This window comes from Caloenas nicobarica, chromosome Z (genome assembly GCF_036013445.1).
Source record: "Caloenas nicobarica isolate bCalNic1 chromosome Z, bCalNic1.hap1, whole genome shotgun sequence".
Taxonomy (NCBI): Eukaryota; Metazoa; Chordata; class Aves; order Columbiformes; family Columbidae; genus Caloenas; species Caloenas nicobarica.
The window spans coordinates 66593905-66619202 of NC_088284.1; the positions used below are offsets into that span (position 1 = coordinate 66593905).

A 25298-nucleotide genomic window follows, 5' to 3' on the forward strand; every position below is an offset into this window, starting at 1 on the left:
GTAGCTTAGTGGCATATCTATAAGTCTTTGTTTAATTACTAGTTATTGAGATGAAATCACCTGGGCACCTACCAGGTAAAGTCAGAAGATACTTCTGATTATATTCAGGACAAGCAAAGCCAGCATTGTGTGTGGAACAAGCCATATCCCTGAATAGTTAGGCATTCTAAAAAATATGTTTAAATTCTTTTTATTTACATAGGTAAGGTGTGTGAGAGGTTATGTAGTTGCTCATTCAGTGTTACACACACCTCATGGCATAGGGTGGTACACATGACTATGCCAGTCCACAAGTCACACAAGCTGTGAGTGCCTTGCCTGCCACCATATTACATAAGCATAGATGTATTTATCTTCCACTAAGAGATGCGCTATGTCATGACATTCTTCTTCATGTAGAACACCTACAAAATTAACAAGAATTCATTTCTGAGCTTTCTTTTTTTCTTTCTGGAGTTTTACTTTTAAATCCATAGATGACAGAACAACATCATTTTTCAAAAGAAAAACTCTTTTTGTAATGCCTTTTATTTCTTCTTAATTATCTTTTTCCTCCTAATCATTTTAAATTCACTTCTATACATTGTCAATACACTTCTATCTGTGTCATTTTGGTCTTTTTTTTATTTCTTCTTTTTTAAAGAAATACAGATTACTTCTCAGATGTAATCTTTGGGTCTCAAAGCATACAGTATGCCCCATTGATATCATGTAACTAGCTTGAACCACCATGCTGATGTCAATAGAATGGTCTTTAAGAGAAACAGAGCTTTAATGTTCTGCATCAGGAAATGTTTACATGGAGTTAATTAATGGGGACCCAGAGCATAACAGATTTTAAAACTTCCAATTTCTTGTTTAGTTTTCCCTGTTTTTAAAATAAAATCTTACACTTTAAATCCATTATTGAGTTTTTGAGGGTACAAGCAATTTCTGCATACAGCAGTTGGGGTTGCAAAGTTGGAGTTGTTTGTCCCACTTTCCCAGTGATCCTTGGTTGCACCTGTGAAACTCAGAAAAAATTGTCTATACTTTGTGGAAGCAGCATTTCAGACTCACTAATGACTGTTCACACTGAAGTAAAAACAAGAGTTTCCTGCTCATCTTCATGTTCACTGAGGACAAGAGCTTTAAAAAAATTCTGTCTCCATTATTAGCACGAAAAAAACACAGTTTATTGCATTGCATATTGACTATCTTAATGATAAGAAAAACTGACAGTTCTATTTATTTTAAAATACTTCATATTATGGTTTCATTTGGAATCTCCTCTCATCCTCTCCTCTCCTCTCCTCTCCTCTCCTCTCCTCTCCTCTCCTCTCCTCTCCTCTCCTCTCCTCTCCTCTCCTCTCCTCCCCTCCCCTCCCCTCCCCTCCCCTTCCTTTTCCCTTCTTTTTCCCTTCCTTTTCCATCCCTTCCTTTTCTCTTCCTTTTCCCTTCCCTCCCCTCCCCTTCCCTTCCCCTCCCCTCCCCCATCACTGCCTACTGCATCTCTAACATATATTCTCCCTTGCTTGTTCACTCAAGCACCTGCCCATTATTGCAGCTCTTTCTTCACTCACACTTTCACACTTCGGGTTGTAGACAAAGACCAGCCAGGCTGCAGCACTGGATAGAGGACTAGGGCCCCTTATGCTCTAGGAGGCCTCTGCTGCACACACCAATAAGGCATGAAACCTACTGGGTCTTATACTAGTGAAAACAAAATGTCCTTCCTTTTATCCAGTTTCCCTAACACAATAAAAAAAATCCTGGATTTCTCTCTCTGTTTCTACTGAAGGGGAAATACTCCATTTTTGTTTTTGACTTCTTCTATTCTCCTTATCCCTTTCACTTGTTCTTCCTGTTATCATAGTCTTCATACTTGGTTCTCTCTCAATTTCATTTTTGTCTTCTGCTTGTATGAATTCCACAAATGTTCCTTTTGTTTATTCTGGCAAAGAAGAACAAGATCAGTCTTTGCTTTCTGAGGTGGGTGATGAAGGATTATCAAAGGCTTCTTCTTTCTCCAGTACTAATGGCAGAATCTGCATGTTGCTGTATCTAGATCAGATTTTTTAAAAAATAACTATTATGGTATTTAATAAATTTGTGGCCAGAAAGGAAGATGCGGTGCAGTGTTTCCAAAAAGCAGTTTGTATCAATAGCACAGTCAAATCCTCATCTGATGTAAATGAGTATTGCTTCCCTGGAGTAACATTCGTGGACCAGATGCTTGCAGTCTGGGTAGTCTCTTATTTACACACGTAGAATGGCCCTCCTCCTCGTCTCTCCTTTTCTCCTCCCCAGCCCAGGGATCCCAGCTTCACAGGAACCAGGAAAGCGAAAATATGGCAGTTTCCCTGTCCACAGAGAATTGCTGCCTCCCCTCCAGTCTCACAGATATTTATTGTTTTCATGTACTTTTCTTTCTGGTGTGGGTGGTTTTGTGTTTTGGATTTTGGTTTTGGAGTTGTTGTTGGGTTTTTTGTGGGGTTTTTTGTTTGTTTTGTTTTTTGGGGGGTCTTTTGCGGGTGGTGTTTTTTGTTTTGTTTTGGTTGGTTGGTTGGTTCGTTGGTTGGTTTTTGGCCTGCAATATAAGCCACAGCGAAGTTTGTAGTCTGGGCTCTTGCTTTAAATGTTTTGGCCACAGCACAGGGCAATAGGAGTCCTTCTTTCTGAAAAAATCATGACAACCTCTACAAACCTTATGTCATTTTCACTTTGAAAGGTTAGACATAGAAAATGCACATAACCAGAACACTCCCTTTTAGCTAACTACTGAAAGGGTGCAAATATGTAAGATCTCCTATCAAAGGCAAAAAGCGTAGCCCCTGTCTCTGAAAGATAATGTAAATTTTATTGCAAAAACCTGAAAAAAACCAGTGATGCTACAATTAATAGCAATATTTAGTTGAATGGTGCCTACTAAAGAGTCAAAAACAGTCTTACTAGCCCAAGAAATTGACGAGGTGTTTGTCAGGGATGTGTTAAACACTGACTGGTTTCTTATGCATGCAGGTGCATAAGACCTCTTGACTTCTTTAAATTTCTTCAAAGAATGAAGATAAAAGAGGTCTACATTTGATTTCTGTTATTTCAACATAAACCTGGAATAATCTTACAGCAGTCTCAGACTGTCCTGCTCTTGAAAAAACAACTCTGATTCTAATTGTACGAGTATTGTTATTCCTACTATTACTACTGCTATTATTGTTGTTATTTTTATTAAAGATCGTGAAATTATTTCATATATATGGTGGAATAAAAGAATGAATCATATTATAGCCCTGATAGCACAATTAGATCCAAAGATTAAAAAGCTGATAATTTCTAATGAGGCCTTTAAGTAAGTTTGTCACTACAAAAAAGGTTGTTCAGGATTGGAAAAAGCACTTGTGTTTCTTGTCCTGAAACTGCCAGTCTTTCTCAATTACATTCTTTCAGTTTTACAAGTTGTTATAGAGAGGTGCATCCCAAAAATGCTTAACTTAATGTCTATTATTTATGATAGTATTAAATTGTTCTTTACAGTTCTACTACCAAATACTACTAGGCATAGTTTTTAAATTTCCTGATTTATTGATTCCTAATACTTTTCTTGTGCCCAGCTGCATAGTGAATGCAAGTCAGCTGACAACAAGCTTAGTTTCCTTAGTTACTTTTCACAGACAGCGAAAAGTACCTGTAACATAAGTGGTCAGTCCATGGACACCAGTATACTATGGACACAGGCTGAAAACCACTGACTCTAAAAAAAAAAAATTAGAAAAGATGATTTAATAGAGTGCAATAGATAGCTACAGCTTGTTTATTTTTGAAATCAGTACTGCAATAGAATTGTAGACTAAAAAAACTACGTTGAATTTCCAAAGCTATCATGAATCTCAAACTGAGGCAGTGAATTCAGTGGGTTAAAAATATTTTGCCAGAAGTATATTGAGGATAATTTCATACAGCTTCTTCACAAATAAAACATGTTTGTTTCAGATATTATCAAGCACTGTTGCTTACTATTTTGATGTTATTTATTTGCTGTTATAAATCTGTGATAGGTGAAGAAATTGATTGTGAATGGAGATTCACCTTCTGGATGGTCATATGCTGTTTTGATTGGTAGGGACTGTAGATTTAATAGGTGAAATAATAACATACAAATACAAAAATGTGAGAAATGGGAACATCTGTCATTATACAGGGGTTTGAAGCTTCCACACCTGATCTTTTCCCATATCTTTCTTCACAGACTTTCTTGCAGGCTTTTTGACAGTAGAGATATATTTTGTTATATAGTTTTCCCACTGTATAGTTACCATGTTATTATGTTCTATATATATACACGCATACTTAAACAGTTATGTAGGCATGTGTGCTTTTCTGATTTTTTTCATCAGAGGTTACACTGGCTGGTGCATAATGTCATACGGGTAGAAATCTCTGCTCTCCTTTAGATAGACAGCTATGCTATATTGCCTGTCTATCATGATTTCAGGATGGATAGTCTCCCTTCCTTCTACAAAGTGTTGTTGCATGGATCTTTTCTTTTTTCCAACTCAGTCCAAAATACAGACAACAGTGCTGCTTAACACTGTGTTTGGTGTGTTTGGTGCATGGATATTGTATTCACTGGCACGGTAGACCTGCTTGATACAAGTAAAATAAGGATTTAAAGAACATAGATCAAGTGGTCACCACAGCAGGCTCTTGAGGGCTCATGAAACTGTCTCGGGCCATGACTGTCACCGTGGGATGCACCGCGGGCACTGCTGCAGAAATTGGCACCTGGGTCCATGGCTGTTCCTAGTCCTTCGTTAGCCTGGGACCTGATTTCTTTGCATACCCTCTTCAGACCTTTCACCTGCAGTCTGAAGGAAGGAGAAAGCCAGGACTCTTTCCTACCCTGTCTGAAGCCCTGGAAGAAAATGGCCTGCATTTTTCCATCCTGTAATATTAGAGGCTATTCTCATCCATGCGTGTTACTAGTAACACTGGGGATCATGTGCTTATTTTGACAAGATTCCATTTCTCTACACTTTAATTTGGTATATTATCTGTGAAAACTCAGAGACAGCAATTTCCAGGAAGAGATTTTCACCTGTGTTGCTGTTTTACATTCACACAACAGGACTGAAAGTGCCTGTCATTTGTCCATTTGATGGCAAAGTAGAGAAATGAATGGCTTTTGTTCCATTAATTCTCTACAAACAGGCATCATTTGTGTTGCTACCAGTGTGTATTCATTTTTAGAGGCATTCAGTCCCCCATGACAGCTTCCAGTAATGATCTTTTTCTTCTGCCAAAACTGTGACAGAAGTCAGGTTAAAACAAAGGAAAGCATTGGGAGAAAAAAAGTCTAGGTATTTAGATGTTGCTGGGATTTCAGTCTCCTGTAGTTCAGCTATTTCTGGCTTCTGTTTGTAGCTGTATTTTTTTTTTCTGAGCTATAAAACACCAGAAGAAAAATGCAAAAGGTGTAATAATAGCTGTATTATTTAGGCAAGAGGGTGACTATTTTTCCTCAAACAAGTAGAAAGCTTTATAGCAGGATCAGTTCTAAGTTGTCTTTCAGTTTAGCCCAGCCTTTTGACATGATGATTATAATGGTTTTCTAGTTTCAGATGTCTGCACCGAGTTCCTGGGCCTAAATGCTCAAAATGAATCCATGGGGTTTTTTAAAATGTATTCGAATCTAGATGCCTTATGGGGAGATAACATTTCAGAAATTACTGAATTTTTGATTTCTTATGATCAGGTGCTTTTGAACTTTGTCAGCCTGAATAGCTGAACTGCTGATTAAACTTTTTGTCTAGTACTCTCCATCCTTATTTACCTCACATTCTGTGGATAACAAATCTTACTTTTGTTTTCTTGTTGATTATATATCATTGTTCTGAGATGAAAGAAATAGCTTTTCCCCCAGCATGACATCTTTCCAGCACACAGAAAGGATTGGGGTGGAGAACCTAATGACTCATAAGTGTAATAGCCAAATACTTAAATTGCTATCATCGTGCCAGGTAACAACATTTTTGTGGCAGAGTGGCAAGGAAATGAGGATATGTTTATTGTGTGAAAGAATCCGCATTTGCATTACTAGAACTCCACTCCCTTGCACTGAGCTCTCAGTTTTCCATTTTATGGTCCAACAGAGATTGACACCACTGCAAAGACATTTTGTTCTAGTCTTTCAACAGAAACAATACCTGCTGTTACTCCCAAGTAGACAAATTGTCTACTGTGGGTATGTCTTTGACCAGCAGCACACAGAGCACCTCCCTTTGATGGGGAGAGGGGCGGAAGGAGGAATATTGTAATTTTGGGAGCTTAGCATAAAGAAGAAATTCAAAAGAGCAGTTTGGAAACTCCTAAGGGTTCCGTTACAGTTACCAAGAAGTCATCTATGTCCAAGTGTTTCCTTAGCCCACCTAAAAACCTGAGGTGTGTAGCATGGTACAGAGGATTTAGTGCTGTGCCAAGATAGCAAGATGTCAGCACTGGCTGGGCAGTTTTGAGAGTTCCCACCAAAACAGATGTGTGGTTCTCACCAAAGACCTTGGCAAGGCTTCCAGTTACTGTGAAGATCCAGGACAGGGGGGGCTGCAGGTGTTTCAGCTAGTTTCCTCAGCCTGCATGCACTCCTCTGACACACTGAGTAGCAGGTTGGAGTACCATATAGACTGAAGAGTTTCAGCAGTAGTTTGGGGACGTGCAGTCTCTCTCAAGTATTTGAACTGTGGGTGAAGTCTCTTACTTGATAACTCAGATTATGTGACTGCTTGAAGCAGCAGAAATCTGTGCTGGCACTATTAGTAGCAAGGCACTGCAGCTGTATCCTGGACAGAGGACCAGCTCATATCAACAAAAGACACCTGTCTGAGAGTAGGGACACCCAACAGAGGAAAGGTCTGAGTGGAATATCAAGCATGTTATGAAGTCACCAGAGCTGACAAAGGACAAAGTCAAATTTAGTGTGTCACAAGTGCCAGTTAAATGCTTTTATAGTTTAGTGCTTCATGGTCTAGGACACGAGAATGGGTCTAGAGGGCAGACTTTGCTGAATTTACTTTTGGTTTCTCAAGGACGTTTTTCTGAGGAAGCTGAAGGAGAGCTGCCTTGATGAATTTTGACTTATAACGGCCTTTGCAATCACCTTTTGTTGTATTATTCTCATCTCCTACAAAACTTGGCAAATATTTCCCCTGGAAATGCTAAATAAGCTATCTATGCAGACAGCATGTGCCATTCTTTAGGAGAAAATCAAGCATTTCAATAATGGCTTGCTATAGAGCACTGACTAAAAAAAAAAAAAAAAGTTAGGGTTTTTTGTTCTCTTCCGTAAATAAGAGCACAAGCATGAAAGAGTAAAGCATAAACTCATTCTTACTCTGGCAGAATATGGCCATGTGAACTCAAATCCAACCAAAACCAAAGAAAAGTGTGAATGAAATGGGAAAATGCATATGAATAATCACAAAAGACTCTTCTTTTTGTCATCTGTTTATAAACTCTTGGAACTTAATTATGTTTATGTGTTGCTCCTTACAGAGTGGCAGCCCCTGATTTCCATGTCATCAGAGGATGAACAAGATAGGGCTTCATTTCCACATCTGTGGGCTCTCCCATGTTGGCCCACACAATAAATTGGTCAGTTATGTATGACTGAACCTGAAAAATTCAATCTTTTTTATGTAGGAAGATTCCTTCTAATGAAATTTGCATATAAGGATAGGAGTTGCCATTTTCCCACATCCAGTATTTTAGTGCCTCTGTAAGTGCTCATTTAGAAATTGTAGCTTTTAAATTGATTTAATTGCTTCTTTCTAACTCAGGTGTGGTTTCAGAATGAGGTTACATTTATTCTTTTCGCTGAGGGAAACCTGACAAATAGGAATTTCTCTTCAGTTCATTCTGCTGCTGGGTGTTTGTTTTTTGCTTCTAGAGCTTTGGCTGAATAGCTGATTCTCAATGTATTGTGTCTGCCATGCAGGTTGGGTGGAGGCACCATGGAGGTCTTGATCTAGGCTTAAAAATAGTAATAGCAGGGAACCCTTGCCAGCTGGGAATGATGGGTTGATGGGGCAGATACCAAGCAGGATCTGCAAATCAGTTCTGGTGTATCAGTTGTAAATAAGACAATAAGCAACAACAAATCGCTGAGCTGGCCAGCCACATGCTTAGTGTGTTGGAAGGTGGATCTCAGTCACTTCGGTGATTATGTTTAACAATTTGGCTACTGATCAGTGACTGAAGTTTGTTTACATTGCCTGAACAGTTCCAAGTTGTGTTTGGCTCAAGTGCCAAGCGAGTACATTGATTGCATATGTTACCAGCCCGGTTACAATTCACCTTACCATTGTGAAAATCTTAGAGTCTTCAATTATAGTTGCTGATTGTGATGTGCTTGCACCTAAATTCCTTGGGACATAGGAGAATCCTGCCTGGCGCTTGGTGCTGCACAAGACTGCCTGTCACAAGATAATGTTGGCAGGCTGTGCGAGAAAAATGCTGAGGCCGCGAACTGTCATCACCAGGTATCAGTGAACGGAAGGGCAGATACCACTTCAGCAGCGGTTGCAAGTCCCTGTATCACAGACACTAGCCCAGTTCCCGTTTGCTGTACAGCCTGGAGCTTGTTCTCTCCACAATAAATTAAAGAGTACAACAGCTTTTCATCCCGATTGTAAAGCAGGATTTTGGACCCAGTTGAAACAGTGGCTCTGATCCAAGACTTTCTTCAGCTGAGCGGTGACAATCAACACAAGTCCCATATTGAGCCCCACATTAGTATCCATCTGAAGGGCAACTTTGTTTTTCTCGGATTCTCAGAACTTCTTGTGTTTGAACTGCAGACATGCCCTTTGAAAAACAGAGAGATTTATTTATAATTGGCTAGATTTGCAAGCTTGCTTTATTACATTATTTCCGGCCCAGAGTTTCTTAATACTGAATAGAAATTATTATGAAAACTTCTTACTTCAGGGCATTTCCAGGCTAGCAGGGCTGAAGCAGAACCTGTCGTTGCTGGTCCAGTTTTATTTCTGGAAAAATCTGCTAAACTGAGCCAGAGTTCAAGTCCACAAGGGGAACACATACACACATAACATTCATGCACGCACTCAGCGAGTTAGTTCCAACTTCTGTTGTGGGACTTTCAGCCTGATGCCTTTAAACTATACATGAGCAGTTGCTCTGCTAACTTGATGACCAACTTTTTCTTGTAGTGTCCTGTAAAAATTATTTTGCCTGTATATCTCAGAATCAGGAATATCCCTATTTTTCTGTTTTGCCAACTCATAACTGTCAGCAGAGTAAAAGTTGAAGGGGTGGGGGCGGGGAGAATCAAACTCAGCAGGAAGTATGGGACTTCAGCCTAAAATATAATATGGAATCTTTACCTCTGAGCAGAACTGTGGTATCTTATGCCAGAAAACAATACAGGCTCGGCCAACTAGGGATTAGATGTTATTATTCTGGCTTTCTGTTGCTAACTTTTTTATGCTAAACCCACAAAGAGAATGAAAAATGATCTCACTTTAGAGCTGGTAAAGAACTGGGCAGGGAGTTGGCCCTCACCTGTGATTTCCTCACTCTAGTACTACATGGCTGGCATCTTCCATACACTGAGAGACCTCCAGAGCTCTGCATAATCTGCCTGTACTGCTATGAGGGCATTTAACCACAATAGCAATGAGCTTCATAAGAACGCCTTTAGAAATATGCAAGAGCTTCATCCAAAGCCTGTTGAACTTATAAGTGCATTTTCTTGATTTTAATGGGGTTTGGATTAGATTGTCAGGGAACTGAATGGAGCTGCTTCTGACATTTTGTGTGGTAACAATCTGCAGTTCAAGCCTCTGACCGCACTTCAGCAATTTGAAACTCAAAAGATTTCAGTGTGGAAAGTCTGTGCTTCATTACCCTGCTTTAAGGGAAGGAAGCTTAGCATGTAATAGAAATTAGTATGAAAACTGCTTACTTCAGAACATTTCCAGGCACAACTTGTTGCAGTAATCCATTTTCATTCCTAGTGGGAGCTTCCTCCCAGCCCTTACAGATTGAAATAGACTCCATCTCCCTAAACCCTCCAGGATATGTTAAGACTGGGACTAGAATGCATCAGAAAAGGAAGTCTCCATCCCACAGAAACTTCAAAATTTCAACATTGGTTCTAGTTTCAAACCAAGATGAGGAGTTGACATTTCAAAGCTTTTCAGGGAGTGAAATATTCCCCAGACCTCTGTTTTTTTGTTACAAACCTTGTCCACCAAACCATTACTCTGAGCTGTAGATTAGAAGTACAATATCCTCATTCACTCTTTGTCTACCAAACTGATCAAGCAGTATCTTCCATGGTGCTCATTTTCATGATGAGTCCTCAACCACTCTTAGTCAGATGAGTATGCCCATAGCTCAGTGTCTCGGCAGGCTTTTCTAGCTCTGCAGCCTAAGTAAATCTACTTTTTCTGACATCTGGGTCTCTCCTGGTGTGTCCTATCTGTGGCATCCCTGATAACAGCAATTTCAAAACCTCCCCTCTGAGTTTTGTTCATGTTATGAGTGAATGCTGAAAGAAACAATTCTGCCTTCCTGTTCCTTGCTAACTCTCTGCAGATTTTGGGGGGTATGGTGACATGTTTTCGCCCACACCTTCATCTTTTGCAGAGTTCTCTGCAGCCTTGATGGAAAGTGAAAATAATGTTACGGAAATTACATATTCTAATCTAAACTCAGCCATACCATTATTATTCTCATGAACTGTATTTTTTCAGGAGCACTTTAATATTTCCTTGTCTGATCTTTTGCTTTCATAAGAGTCCAGCCTATATAATGTTTTCACATAAGAGCTACTAAAAAGTAACATAAGAGGTCTGGGGTAGTGTTTTCCGTGTCAAAGCACCAGTGACTCCATTGCAAACACTACCAACCTGTTTCCTGAATATAATCACCTCCGAAAGATGGAAGAAGGATTTCCCCAGGTAGTGAAGGGAAAAAGGAAGAAAAAAGCAGTGAACTTTGGAACAATTTTTATTTCAGGCACTAGCTAATAACTCATAAGGGTTTTTAATGAAAATTTCATACATATTCCCAGATATCCATTAAGACAGATAATCTAGCAGAGTAAAGCAAAAAGCTGTGCAGACACCTTAAGGAGAAACAGGAAATTTATTTAATTTCATCACAATTTCTAATAGCATAAAATTATCAGAGAGACTGCCAAATTCAAGAAGATTAAAACACATTTGTACATAAGTTTCGCTGTTCACAAGAGGTCTCATTTTGCTCATACTTCCATTTGAAATACAGCATTTCAGCAAAAGAATTATTTTTATGCTATATACTGGCAATGGCTGTCAATCTCAAAAAGAGCAATGACCCTCAAGGTAACTTCCTTTCCCACTGAGATTTTCCAGCTCTACAAGTTGTGACCCAGCTCCAAATTGCTCAATTTATAAATTAACTTTAACCAGACTACAGCCCATGGCAATGTGTGAGCTGATAATTCATAAAGTTAAAAAGGTTTTAAAAAAGTAAAAACAGGTTTCGAAATGTATTGCCTCGTACCTGGATTTAAGATTCAGCCGTTTTCACATCCAGGCAGTTCACATGTTACTTTAAAAATAGGGAAAGGCATGCAGATTTTGATGCAACTCTAGACTGAATCATTGTGTGAATATAAAATATGTTATAAGCAGAAATGGAAGGGAATTTTGGCCTCTGATATCTGTGCTTCTCAGCAAGATCCTTCTCACTGTAGGCGCTAGTGAGCTGTAATGTGCTTGAAGGAAATTAATCTGTTTGGTAGGTATGTCATACAGTTTTCAGATCCTGTAAGGAATTTTTTTCACATCTTGTTTACGCAGAGACATATATGAAAGTTAAAGCAAACCAGTCTGTGTAAATTAAAGGTGCTTCAGCTCCTGTAGGGATATTCTTATTCTGAGAAAATAGATTTAAATCTTACATGGTATCACTGACATAATTTACATATCTGTACTTGAAAGCTCTGTATGGAACAGTCACAGTCAAGATAATCTTAGATTTGCTTCAGCTATCTAACCGTTATTTGTCATAGTGTTTCTAATGTGATAAAAGGTCTCTCACAGTCTGATATGACTAGATTTTAAAGGGAAATGTATCATTTGTGCTTGACTGTTACTCTATTAGCCCGCATTAATTCCCCTGGAGACATCATAATACAATGCAGAAGCATAGGAGACTGACCCAGTTCTGCCTCAGTAGAAGTGGGTAAAGTCAAAGAAATTTGATAATAGCTTTCATTAAGCCTGAATCTAAACCTGTAATGTTTTAAATTAAATTAATTATACCATCAATATGACAGATAATCAAGGAAACTGGTATTGTGCTGCTAGTAAAACAATCACGTTAGAAATGCGAATTGCTGAAAGTAAATACTGGATATTAATCAAAATCTGCATTTTCACAGGCAAATTAAGAGAAAGTGTCAAACCTGGAAGTACATCTCACTCTAGCAGAGATCTGCTATTCTGCACATGCAGATTTGCACAAAAAAGGACTGTTAGTCTGAATATGTAAGTGGGCAAGTTACACATGGAGCTTTTATGAGCCTGGATGATAAGTACCCTCTTTGCTCCTGTTGGTTTCTAGGACCCAGCTCTCTGATTTAACTGAAACTCACAGATGCAGGAAGATTTAAAGCTCAAACAAGCACTTTATTAAAAATTCCCTGTGTTTATATATACTCTCTGTTTGTCTAAGAGTTGTAGTACAAACTCTTTGAAGTAGAATTTATACACAATTATTTTTTTCACTGCTTACTTTGCATGCCAGAATGCTAAAAGGCCTTTCATTTTCTAGTATGTATAAAGGTAATTATAACACTGTGTGGACTTGCTTAATTTCTTGGATTGTAATTATTTATGTGCAAAATTCATAACTTGGATGCAGAATTCAAAGTTCAAACAAAAGGCCTACATTAGCACTCTGCTAAATAAATTTATATTTCATTAATTTAATTTTAAATTTATTTAATTATAAATGTATATTTGATTCTCCCGAGAGCTATATTTTTTTGCAAACTGAGAAGCCTATTTTATCTATTCAAATTTTAAAATTTGGAACCAGAAATTTTGCACATAAGCATAAAGCCAGTTGCAGAGCAGGTAATTGCATTTCTGACTCTCAGTTCTTTTTGTTTTAACCATTCCCTTCTTCTTTATCAGATCTTTAACAATGTCTGAACACAGTCATTGATAGTGTGGAATGGGATTATTGTCAAACATAATTAAATCACATGGTTTTCCCAACTGCAAAGCAGGTAAAATGTCACTGAAATCTCAGCCATGTTACTATTTATCTGTGCTGCTCTTTTATCTATCTGTCTTCTTCCTATCTGTCTTCTTATCTATTTCAGGCTTTTTCTTTGTGAATCTGTAAGTGTAATTACTGATAAGACTCTGAGCAAGAAATGTTCACAATGCCCTGAAAAAAACAGCCTCCAACAATACTCTTGTCTTTCTCTGGACTGCAAAAGCCATTGAGTACTAACCTGCTCACTATCTCATGTCTGAATTCGGTTCAAACTCCCAGCCAGATTTGCTCAGCCTCTTTCATTGCTAAGGTACTTTATGGCCCTCTAGAGATGCTGAGAGAGAAATTTGGCGGCAATTAGTTGCAGAGGTGGGTTGAGCAGTCAGTCAGTAGGTGCTCACGTTGAACTGCACATCTTTCTTTCTTGCCAGATCGTTGGCTGCGACCGCCAGCTGGGAAGCACAGTCAAGGAAGATAACTGTGGGGTCTGCAATGGTGATGGGTCTACCTGCCGGCTGGTTCGAGGCCAGTATAAGTCCCAGCTCTCAGCAAATAAATGTAAGCCGTCCTTTCTGGTAAAGTGCCGTCTTCCCCTCTTAGTGAAATACACCTTCCTCGCAAGCTAGATTCCACCCCACCCTTCCATAAGCAGTTCTACTATTGTGGTCAGTCTGGTTGTCCCCACAGTTCCTTCCCTCTTGGGTTAAATCAGGCTTGCTCACACTATAGCTCTGGCTGTGGGGACAGACAGACGGTTGTGGAAAGGTGTCATCAGTGTATTCCCCATCTCAGCTCGCCGGTTGCTTGGGAGGAGCAGGAGGATTAGAAGAGCTGGCTCTACCCACACTACTCTGGTTGTGGCTGGGCAGAGAACTCAGTCCATGCTGCTCTGAACAGAGTGATTTATGCTGCTCTGCAGCAGCGGGGAACCTGGGGGTCATGGTGGTGCCGGCCTGGCACAGCACTCCATCTTGGACCACGTCTGCCTGCATGCTGGGCACAGCAGCTCAGTCCTGAGCTGGACTGAGGTGCCTAAGCCGTCAGGAGGTGCCTACATGGATGGGTACAGACAGACAGGGGCTTTCCCACACACTGCCTGAGCCCGCTTCAGTGCTGTTGTGAAGCAGCATTAGTGTGCCGCGGTGACGGGGTTAGTTTATCCTGGGCCCCAGGCAGGCTTTTCGGCCTGCTCACAGCACAATAGATGGAGCTATAAAAGTTTTGGGATGAGAGACAGGGAATGTCTGGTCAGTTTGAAGGAAGGGTAAAAAGATAGATGTACTTTCATGCCTAGATATATACAAATCGCCATGTGTGTTAGCCTGCAAACCTGCCCCCGGTTCTACTCAGTGGCATTAGAGTTTAATAAAACCAGCTCTACCATTTTTCCAGTGCTGAACAGCACATGACTTAAAAGATTCAAACAGCTGTGTAGTATGTGCTGAAGACCATGCGTGTACACTTGTGGATTCCTATACAGATAGCATTCAGTTCCTGTGAGGAGCAGAGGGAGGTGTTTTTTACAGAAGTTTCTCTCTGTGAGAGGATAGGTGCTTGGGTATGGAGCAGAGCACACAGAGCAGTAGTAAGCACAGTGCAACTTCTGTGGCTGTGTCTGCTGCCTAAGAGGGAGAGAGAGAGAGAAGGAAAGAGAGAAGGGAGGGAGGGAGAGAGGGAGGCAGGGAGGGAGGGAGGCAGGAGGGAAGGAAGGAAGGAAGGAAGGAAGGAAGGAAGGAAGGAAGGAAGGAAGGAAGGAAGGAAGGAAGGAAGGAAGGAAGGAAGGAAGGAAGGAAGGAAGGAAGGAAGGAAGGAAGGAAGGAAGGAAGGAAGGAAGGAAGGAAGGAAGGGAGACTATTTTGTATGAAAGAAGGAAAGGAATAATCCTCATAATAGTTCAATCGCTGAGGCAGAACTGCACATTAAAGAGCAAAGGAAACAATTCACAAAGATTTAGGAATGTAATTTTACCTCACTGTTACTGTTTGTGCGATGTGCATGAAGAGATTCAGAAATCTCCAAGCTGCTTGAGACACAATAGTATTTGTGAACTTTTTTTGCCAAATGTATTTTCCTGTTGGAATAATTTATTAGTTTTCAGTTGTTTTGTGGTAAAAAAGGTGTTCCTCTTTTTTCTACTGAGGATAAAGGCACTTATGTATTATGATCAATACTAAAATGTTAATAAAATACAGTTCCTACTCCCAATGGTTCGCTGTTAAAGAATGGTGTATAGGTAGAAGAGCAGATGGCAGAGAGCATAGTCTTAGAGTGAGACAAATGTGAAAAAAATGTTAGAGAATGGTTCGTTCAGGCACATTTGCATGCAAATAATTGTTAAACAGAACTGAAGTTGATAATCAGAGTTTATATGCACTCTGTATAAACCACATGATATTATTCTCTCCTCTGCTGTAGACACATGTTGTTATGCAACACAGTATGAATTTTGAATATACCGAAAGTAAGTGCTCCTTTAAATTGGCTTTTTACACTTGTAAAGGGCACACTTACATTTCTCCTTCACATAGGTGAATTAATTTGAATTCTTTTTGAGCTTTGCTTCCAAATGGATTATGTATATGCTGTGAAAAATTGAGATTTTGATTAAAAGCTTACCCTGTTTTTATTTTCTGCATTTATCCTCCTCAGTGCTGTTGAAATACCTGTCACTTTGGCACTTTATCTGTGTCAGCATCTTTCTTACTTGTCACTGTAAACATATCCACATAAGCATATCTGGGATCAGGGCCTGATTTATTTGCTGGAATGACTGGATTACATTTGGTTAGTGAATAGCTTAATTCCAAGTTATCTCTGTACAATAATCCTTGTTTCTCAAGAATTACATCCATTTTGTCCATGGTATGAACAAGGCATTAAAAGCCTATGTGACAGACTGCCATGCAAGATAAGAGAAATCAGAAGGGTCATGTGCAGCAGTGACCAGACATGAGCAGAGGTCTTCTGTGGGCTCACCCAGGATTTTTATTTCCTAACAGAGACAGCATTCCATGTTGGGGACTGTGCTAGGGAAATTGGACAGTGGCCTTTATTCCATCACCGCTCCAATAGTTTCTGAAGTTGTTGATATCTCAAAACCATCCCAGACACAGTCTTGAGCTTGTCATACTGAATTCATTTATTGGTGCTCATATCCAGTTCCCTTCTCCATGCTGTTTATATCATGCAAAGGCATAGCAGAAGGATAGTACTAGAAAGAAATTCATAGACCTTTTAAACACATAGCACTTGGTACAGGAACAGCTTCCTCAGTATTTATAGGGGTAGTATACATCTCCCAGTGGTCTCAGAAACAGAAGCATAGCAGGGAAGAAGGCAATGTGATGTTGAATAGTCTCTTAGATATTTATGAAAAAGGAAGCACCTGTGTCTATGCTCTTATTCCAAAAAAACCCCCATCAAAATTACAAAAGACTTCATTCATTCCAGAAATATCCTTTTCTTTTAGTCCAGGGCTTCAGTGGTTCAATCTTTTCAAGTCTGCATAAAGTGATTTTTCTTTTCTTTTTTTTTTCTTTTAATAATACCTCCTTTTGGAAAGAGTGCATGTATCTTCCTATGGAGATGAGCTGCATTTAAGCACGCTTCTTTCTATTTGCCGAGGAGATGCAGAGTTGATCTCATAAGTGATGGGTGAATTCTGATGATCACCTTGTGCAAAGTTAATATTTCTCTAAAAACAGTATTGACATCTACTACTGAAGTAGATTACTTTCAAAAGAGAATTATAGAAATAGCCTTGCTGAGGCAGAGTAGATATTTATCTGGTTACTCTTGCCATGGTCGTCAAAAATAGATGCAGTTCCAGATTTCTATTGAATATCAATAGTAATGAGGAAATAGAAACAACTCCTTTTTTGATCATGGGAACTGACAGCTAGACCACTTGGATAAAGTCCAAATTCAAAGTCCAAAACCAGAAGAAACTGATCTCTCATGGGAATCCGATATATGTATCTGACATATAAACTTTCCCTAAATCCTTGCATTTTCTTCACAGCCCTGGGCCACTGTCCTCTCAGTTATATGGGACAATACCTTGCCTTCCTCTCCTTCTCCTCTGGAGGAAACCAAATGCCTGTTAACATACTTTGCACCTTCAGAGTGCTCCACACAGCTGCTCCACAATCTGCCTCTCTGCTTATGGATGGGGAGAGCTATGAGTAAATATTCCCATACTTACTTCCACATATCTCTTCACAGGAAATGTCTCCTTCTTATCACTGTTAACCTGTGTTCCTGAGAGCAGGAAGCACTGTGATAAGCATGAATCCCACTGAGCTTTGCATTTCACATAAAGGGTGCTAGGATTTCAAATGAAAGCAATGACAAGATCAATTGAAATATAGTCCTAGCAATACCCTGGGGCAGAAGAGATGTAAGAATATATGATATATAAGCTTGCGTGATCTTTAGACTGTCCAATTCTTTTGTGCCATGTCATTGAGTTAGTTGTTCACTCTCCAGTACAGAGCTCATCATTGAGAGACAGTAAAACGTAACAATGACATGGTACTGTTTTTAAATAAGACTTGTAAAAAGACCATTAACTTTTTTTGAAAAATTGAAGTTACAGTTTTCCCAGATTCATTCCAATAAATGTGATACATACAGAGCGGAATGATTTGTCGTACTCATGGATTTTTTCCCCCAAAATGGATAAAGTGCATTTATCCCACTGGGTATCTTGAATATGAGTGCCAGAATGGTACCAATAAATTCAGCAATAAATTCAGCATTAGAATATCAATATTTAATGACTTGAATATTTGTCTTTTCAATTAGGAAATGGTAATTCTCTGTAGAAATGAAAGATTTCTATCTTTGCTAATTAGTGTGATATAGAGATGTACATGAACAGAATGTGTGTTGAATAGAGTTTAACCCCAGCAATACAGAAGTCTTGGGAGACACTGAAATTTCTGGATAGGTTGAGGAAACTTATCAAATCACATTTTGAATTAATGACAATGTTCTGAAGAGCCTGAGTACACAAACAGGCTTTATGTCCACACAACTCTTGTGATAGACAGATTTATCAGGCTGCCTAGATTTGCTGCCTCACTTGTGGGATATTAAGAGGTCACAGAAGTATGGATATTTCACTTGCTAAAACTTTCCAACAGAACAGTGTCAGAAATTCCTGTGGCACGTAAACGAATTTTAAATTTAAAGGGTTCTGTTTCATAGTTTTCAGATATTATTGGTCTGGATGAATGAATGTGTTCTTTAAAAGAAGTCCCCATTTCTCATAGTTTTCCCTCTTTCTGTTGCCTCTCTTTTTCACATAAAATGACAACATGAAATTTTGCTGGTAACTGAGAACTGTTTTCCCAGGTTGGTCAGGTCTCTTTTCAGAAATTTGTGGCCCCAGATCATATCTTTGGATGAAAGCTAATATGCCTTTATTTGCTGAGTTAACCTCACCTGGCAAAGCAACACATTGCATTGCTTGGAGAGCAGAGCTATAGTTCTTGCTAGCAGGCATTGCATGACACAGATGTGAGTAGTTCTAATGAACAGCTAGTGAAAGGGGCCTTCATTCCTCTCATGTCTACCACCTTCCAAAAAAAAAACTTCTTAGACATGCGTACTTTTTCTCTCCCAACTTCTGGTTATAGCAGAAGGAGGCAGAAAGGACAGGGAAAAGTAAATGAAGAACAGGGCATGCCGGTTCATCCAGGTCAGCGTTGTCTGGGCACCCATTCCATGAGCCAAGCATAGAGCTGGGAGCATTTTCTAGCATCATTCCATACCTTTCCTTCCTGTCTCCATTCAGGACATTACTGAGGTTGCTGCCTCTTCAGAAATGCTGACCTAACTAACTCTCACAGCAGCATGTGACCTACATTCTAATTCACACCTCAGTTTAAATCCAGTTGGCAAAGCTCCCACGGGCTTTATAGGTGGAAGATCCTGCTCTAACACCTGTTTACATTACAGGCTAATTGGCTTCTGTTTTTTGAGGGCCTTTCTGTTAGTGGTGTGGAAAGGGAAGCAGAATTATAGCACTTCTAATCATTATAATAAAAGGTGTGAAAGGGAAGGCATGCCTGAGGGGCAGTAGGAGATCATCACAGCATAGACAGGGTCGCAGAGAAGCTATAGTGTTCAACTGGGAGAGTCAAGAAAAGGAATGGGCTGTTCTGGTTAAGCATCAGAATAGGCTTACGCTTCTCTACTTCACCACAAACACAAATTCAAAAGACTTGGAAGTGGTTTAAGTGGAGTCGTGGTGAAATAGAAAGCTATTAGTTACTATTGAAACCCAGAAATGGTTGCAAAGGCGTTGAGAATAACGAAAATCAACAGTTTGGGGTTCTTACCGTATTTAACAAGTCCTTTTTTTCAGATTTTTAAAATTCTGTCATAATTCATAGGCTTAATTGGTCCAAAAGCTTATCTTTTGACTGCCTTGTAAGCACCTATTTCATTGCTTATTTGAAAACGGATGGGAATTTCTTTGTTTATTTTCTCCATGCACTTTTGCCTTCCCACAGTGGATGATACGGTGGTTGCTATCCCTTATGGAAGCAGGCAAGTTCGTCTCGTGCTGAAAGGACCCGATCATTTATGTAAGTAAAAAAATTTAAAGTATATTTGTTTAAGAAAGCCTTGCTAACCCACAGTGCTCTGTTTACACTGTGGTGTCTGGTTTCCCTCTCTCAGATCACTGATTTCAACACAGGGATGAGTCCTGCCCTCAGAAGCTCTCCTTGGACCCAGTTACATCAGTGGTACACACTTATTTCAAAGCAGAGCTTGGGTAGCATTGCAGAATCCTTTTCTCCTCCATAATTTTTCAGTCGTTTCTGTTTGCTTATCCTTTGGTTGGCTCATTTGGTGCCAAGTGCTTTTGTTTAAAATTAATAAAATATATCCCACTGAGTGAAGAAATATTAAGGACAGTAAAGGATAAGCCTCCCTACAACAGAGCTTAGCCGTCAAGCTGCTCATGACTTTAACACATTCCTGTTATGATAATCTCTTTCACTCCCGTAGATACATGCACAAATGCGCATGGACACACACACATGCACACACACACAAATCACAGTCTGAAGATTAGAAACAGCATGCACAAGTCAAACCGTGCTCCTTAGTAGTGATATTGTTGCTAGCCTGTCACTTGGTCGTTATAGCACTTCCCTGCTTCATCTGACAAGGGAGCTGTGTATCCCAGCAGCTGTGTATCCTTCTCTGGAAGAAGAGTCTCAGTATTTGAGAATACACTAGGAGAGCTGAAGTAAAATCTATTTATTTCCTGAATAGAAGCTCCCTGATTCCCTCTCTCTTACCTTCCAATTCAATAGCTACTCAAAAGCTGCTCCTTTTTTCATCGGCAACAAATGAACACTGGAATGTTGGTAAATGGGATTCACTGTCAGAAAACCACAAACTGTACTGCATAACCTCTCAGAAGCACAAGTTATTGTCAGATAAGTAGGGCTTCCTTTCTGCTTTTTAAAAAGGTAATAGGACTTTCCTGCAGCATGGATAGTGTAAATACAAATGCTTGCCAGTGTAAATACAAATGCTTGTCAGTATAAATACAAATATTAGTGCCAGCAACAAGGTAGAACACCAAATCATTCCCACTCTCTCCAGATTTCCTTTGGCCAAAGAATTTATGCTGAGTGGCAAAATAAGAGGTGGTTTATTGGTCCTCTTCTGTAGCTTACTGCTTGTGTTGAGAAAACAGTGGGCATGCCATAACCTTTTAATGGTTCTTTAGATTTAGAGCTGTGAATAGAGACCAGCAAATTATAGGTTATACACTAAGAAAAAAATATATTATGTTTTTCTTAAAAGTTCAAATGCTGCCTGTACTTCAGTTTTAAGTGGCCCTTTGGGTATTCCTAAGCTGCTCCACTATGCTTGTTATTACTTTCCCAGTAAATGATTTTCACTCTTCCTTTCCTCTCCTGTCGTCTTTCCCAGTATACGTGTTCTCTTACAAGACAGAAAAAAAATTGTGCTTTGTTTATTTTTTCAGAGAAATTGAGCTATAAACCAGCTTAGACAGAAATTACATTTTAGCAGGAGAAACTCATCTAAAGCTGTCTTCACTCAGGCCATATCACATTTCAGGACAAAAAGATTTGAATCAGAGGTATCTGCCTGAATCTCTGTAAAAATGAAAAAGTCCAAATACATCTCTTGCTCATTTCAGATGTCCATGAATCTTTCTGTTCACCCATCACAGGCTTTTATATACATATGAGCTACAGTCAGTTGGAGGGGAGGGAGTATTTTGTCCTGTGTATTTTGGTTGGGGGAGAAGTCAACAGGAGGCCAATTATATATACACAAGTCTTAAAACCATCTTTATCCCTGATGCATGCAGCCTTGTCCAGAAGTAAATATGTTGCCAAGTCCATCACAAAGGAAGAGACTAGTCTCACTGAAAAGCAAGGTATTCATTAACGTAGAGCAAGTTCTTAGTGTACTGCAACTTCCTTCATTAATTAATTCCTATGACCCATCCTGCTAAGCAGTCTAATTACTGCAATTATCTTTTCTTCCCCTAATTAACAGCTTAATACATGCTCATAAAAACATTTCTCCCATTTACTGTCTCTGAAAGTATTATTCCATCACAGATTAATAATATGTCCTCAGCTAATTCAGATTCTGCCTTAGCTGCCTTTCTGTTTGAGATAAGATTTTGTGCATAATTTCACAAATACATGTGAAAGGATTACAGCTTTGCAATCCTTAATGATGAAGGGCATTGCCACTTTGAAATAACTACAAGAAACAGTTTACTGGTGAATGTGCTACAAAGCAAAACCTAGAGTTGGTCGGGAGTCTAGCTAGATGATGGAACAGTTCTGCTTTCTGACTGTTGATTTCCATTTAATAAATAATTTAATATGTTTACTATAATTTGACAATTAGAAGTAACTGATACCAAACGGGATCTGGATTGGTGCCCACTTTTTGTGAGCTGTAAGTGCAGAGGGAGCCAGAAGAACTCAGGAGGGTTCAGCACTCACCATCCCTTCCTATTCCACCAGGATGGATCGGACTGCTTCTGGAGAGGAGACAGGATTGCTGTCAAACTGATCTTTCTTTCCTGAATGTCTTGCTTTCAGTTAATTGTCTACCACAGCACCATGTGGTTAGTGACCCACCTTTGAACTGAAAGAAGGAACAACAACTTCACAAAGCCAGCACTCATGGGGGAAGGTCTGAGTCATGCTCTGCATAGGAGCGTGACTTACTGAGAGTGAGTTAAATGACAGCAAATATGCCTAACTAGGAATGGATTAATATGTCTGGAAGAGAATAAAAACATGACCTGTGGGTGAGGAGGTGAATGCAGAGCTAAAAATCCAAGGGTTGAACAAGGCCAAAAAGCAGATGGAGGAGAAAAAAGAAAATGAATGTATGAGAATGTGAATAAACTGTGGAAAAGAACAAAAAAATTGCAGTGTCACTAATTTAGGAGGCAAGTCTACACCACCACTGTTTTTTGTTGGTTTTCTTTTTCTGCTCTCACACTTACTTCAAATAATAACGTTCCAGTTTCCTGTTAATTTGTTTGCATTTGTCAGATTTGGAAACCAAGACTCTCCAAGGTGTGAAGAGTGAAAACAGCCTCAGCTTCACAGGCTCCTTCCTCGTGGACAATTCTAGTGTTGACTTCCAGAAGTTTCCTGACAAGGAGATATTAAGAATATCTGGGCCTCTCACTGCAGACTTCACTATCAAGGTGAGGATCATTGGTCGTAGACCTCTTAGAGCAACATAAAGTAAGACAAGATGCATTAGAAAGATGAGAGTGATTTTTCTAGATCTTAATTTTCAAGTAGACATTTACCACAAAGCCTAGTCCAGGCTAGTTATTTAGCTCTACATTAAATTCTTTACAGTTAAATATCTGATGAAAGCCTAGTTGGATACTTCTCGGGAAAGAGACTGAGTTTATACCAAGAAAGGCATACCCAGTATGTGCTTTCAAGAGAAAAGATGAACTCATTACAAGAAAGGCAGATTACTCTCTGCATGTGCTGCTGAGGTACCTATAAATCAAGGACATTCAGCTTGATTTGCTTGTGATAAGCTCAAAGAAAGAAAGACTGTATCTTTGGCCCATAATCTCTGAGGTTTATACTAGCGCAATTTCACAGAAGACTGTAAGGGAGTGGAGAATGAGGTCCCCAAGCTCCAAAATAAGTGGGATGACTTTGCTTGAGAAGTCATGGTGTCATTTTGAAGTGTCATTTTGAAGTTCTGCTTTGTGTTGCACCGGCAATAAGAATAAAATTGTTTCCTCCCATTAGAGCATTTCTATTCTTCCAGGTAATATAAAACACATTGCTGGAAGCAATGCATACGTTCTGTAGGAAAACACACATACAAAAATGAACATTTGGGAATTACAATAAAATAAATCCTTTTCCAGTAGGTCCAAGCAACTTGAAGGATTTCAGCTGTAAAACTGTAAAACCTGTATCATGTCCAGGACTACATAAATTTTTCACCATGGGCCCCAGAGGCAGATGACATTTGCTTTAACCTAGAGCTGATGGCAGCTAGAAGTTTGAACAATGTACTGGAAACTGCAGTAAGTTACTGTGTTTGGTTTAGCTGAGCTGGGCTGGAATGGGTTATCTTGGGAAACAGCAGAGCCCTATAGACTGTCCCCTACTCATCTGGTGTGTTAGTAGCGCTAAAAGCAAGCTGAAATTATCAGGACTGGTTCACAAGGAGAAGCCTGACCTGAACAATGCGTTCCTTTCTCTTTGAAGGTCAGGATGAAAATGCCTTAATAAAACAGATGCTGGTCAATTCAAAATGTCTAAAACGCTTTTACCTGTGTAAAATGATATCCAGATGATGAGCATCAGCACAATGTAAACAGTATTGCTCATTTGGCATTATTTGTTCTGTCTATGGATTTAAAGCAGCCTTGTTAGTTAGGACATCCCTGTCGGGGACAGCTGGCCATGTAGACCAGTGGCCCTGAAATGGTAACAGGAGGGTTGGAGTGTGTTCTGGGTATTTCCAGTTATCTTTTATGACAGGGAAATGCCCTTCTCTATAGATGGTTGCATTTCTTTCTCTGTTAAAGCAAGGTAAGAAGTGCTGGTTAAATGAAAGATGGTGTCCCACTTGTATAATGACTCTGCTGAGTTGAGATTAAAATATTTTAATACTTCCTTCTATGTGTTTCCACTTTTTGAATGTCAGAATAGCATGGCTCAGCAGGTGTTAATTTATTGGCATATCTGTCATCTTAAGTGCATGAGGAGGCACAAAGAAAACCCCTGTTCACAATTGTGGGATCTTTTCTGAGGTTAGCACTAGATTTTGCCTTGAATCAGGCACTTTAAAATTACTTGCATTTGAATCACAGTTAGTTTTTTAATAAACAGCTATGGAAGCTACTTTAGATATTGCTTCATGCAACAAGGATATTATGTTATACTATTTAATTATTTTTCTTACAAAATTTATTATCTTCTGGGTATTTCATTTGTTAGATTTTGTTGGATATAGGAGTGCGCATACAAATAAGACTAATGCAGGCGTACCAAAATGCATGCATACTTCTCAGTTAAATCAGACTTGGCAACTGCTTTCCATGTTTACTATAGCCATGATGATTTTGCATTCAGCTCGTGAAGGTAAAGTACTTCTCTTTAAAAAATCAGATAAAAGGCTTCTCTGTGGTATTAGCAAGTTTTCCTTACAAAGCGGGATTTCTTTGGGTATCAGGATTTACTTTCCTGGGAAGAGGTATGCTTTATGAAAACAGATCTAAATGAACTTGTAGCAGAACTCTAGTTTTATGACTATTGTCTCCAGAATGGCTGTTATAATCTTTTTCAATTGACCCCGTATGCTCTTATTCAGAGAGGTCAAGTTAGACACCTGGATATAATTCAGAAGTAGAAATTCAGTGTGGGAGCTGATATTTAAGTTCCTTTACTGGTGACATGGAGTGCTTTAAAAGTGCAAGAAGAAACCTCATGCTTTTCCTGTAGGAGGTGAATTGT

At 39.3% G+C, this 25298-nt stretch overlaps 1 protein-coding gene across 3 annotated transcripts in view; it reads left to right on the plus strand.

Annotated features, from left to right (window-relative positions):
• The window catches only part of ADAMTSL1 (ADAMTS like 1), a 444801-nt gene that overhangs the window by 299045 nt on the left and 120458 nt on the right, over window positions 1–25298 (plus strand). For all 3 annotated transcript variants that reach the window (XM_065655435.1, XM_065655436.1, XM_065655437.1), the window contains 3 exons: window positions 13701–13827; window positions 19791–19865; window positions 22851–23008. In XM_065655435.1, coding sequence (XP_065511507.1) covers window positions 13701–13827; window positions 19791–19865; window positions 22851–23008 — 360 coding nt within the window. The remainder of the gene's footprint in view (window positions 1–13700; window positions 13828–19790; window positions 19866–22850; window positions 23009–25298) is intronic.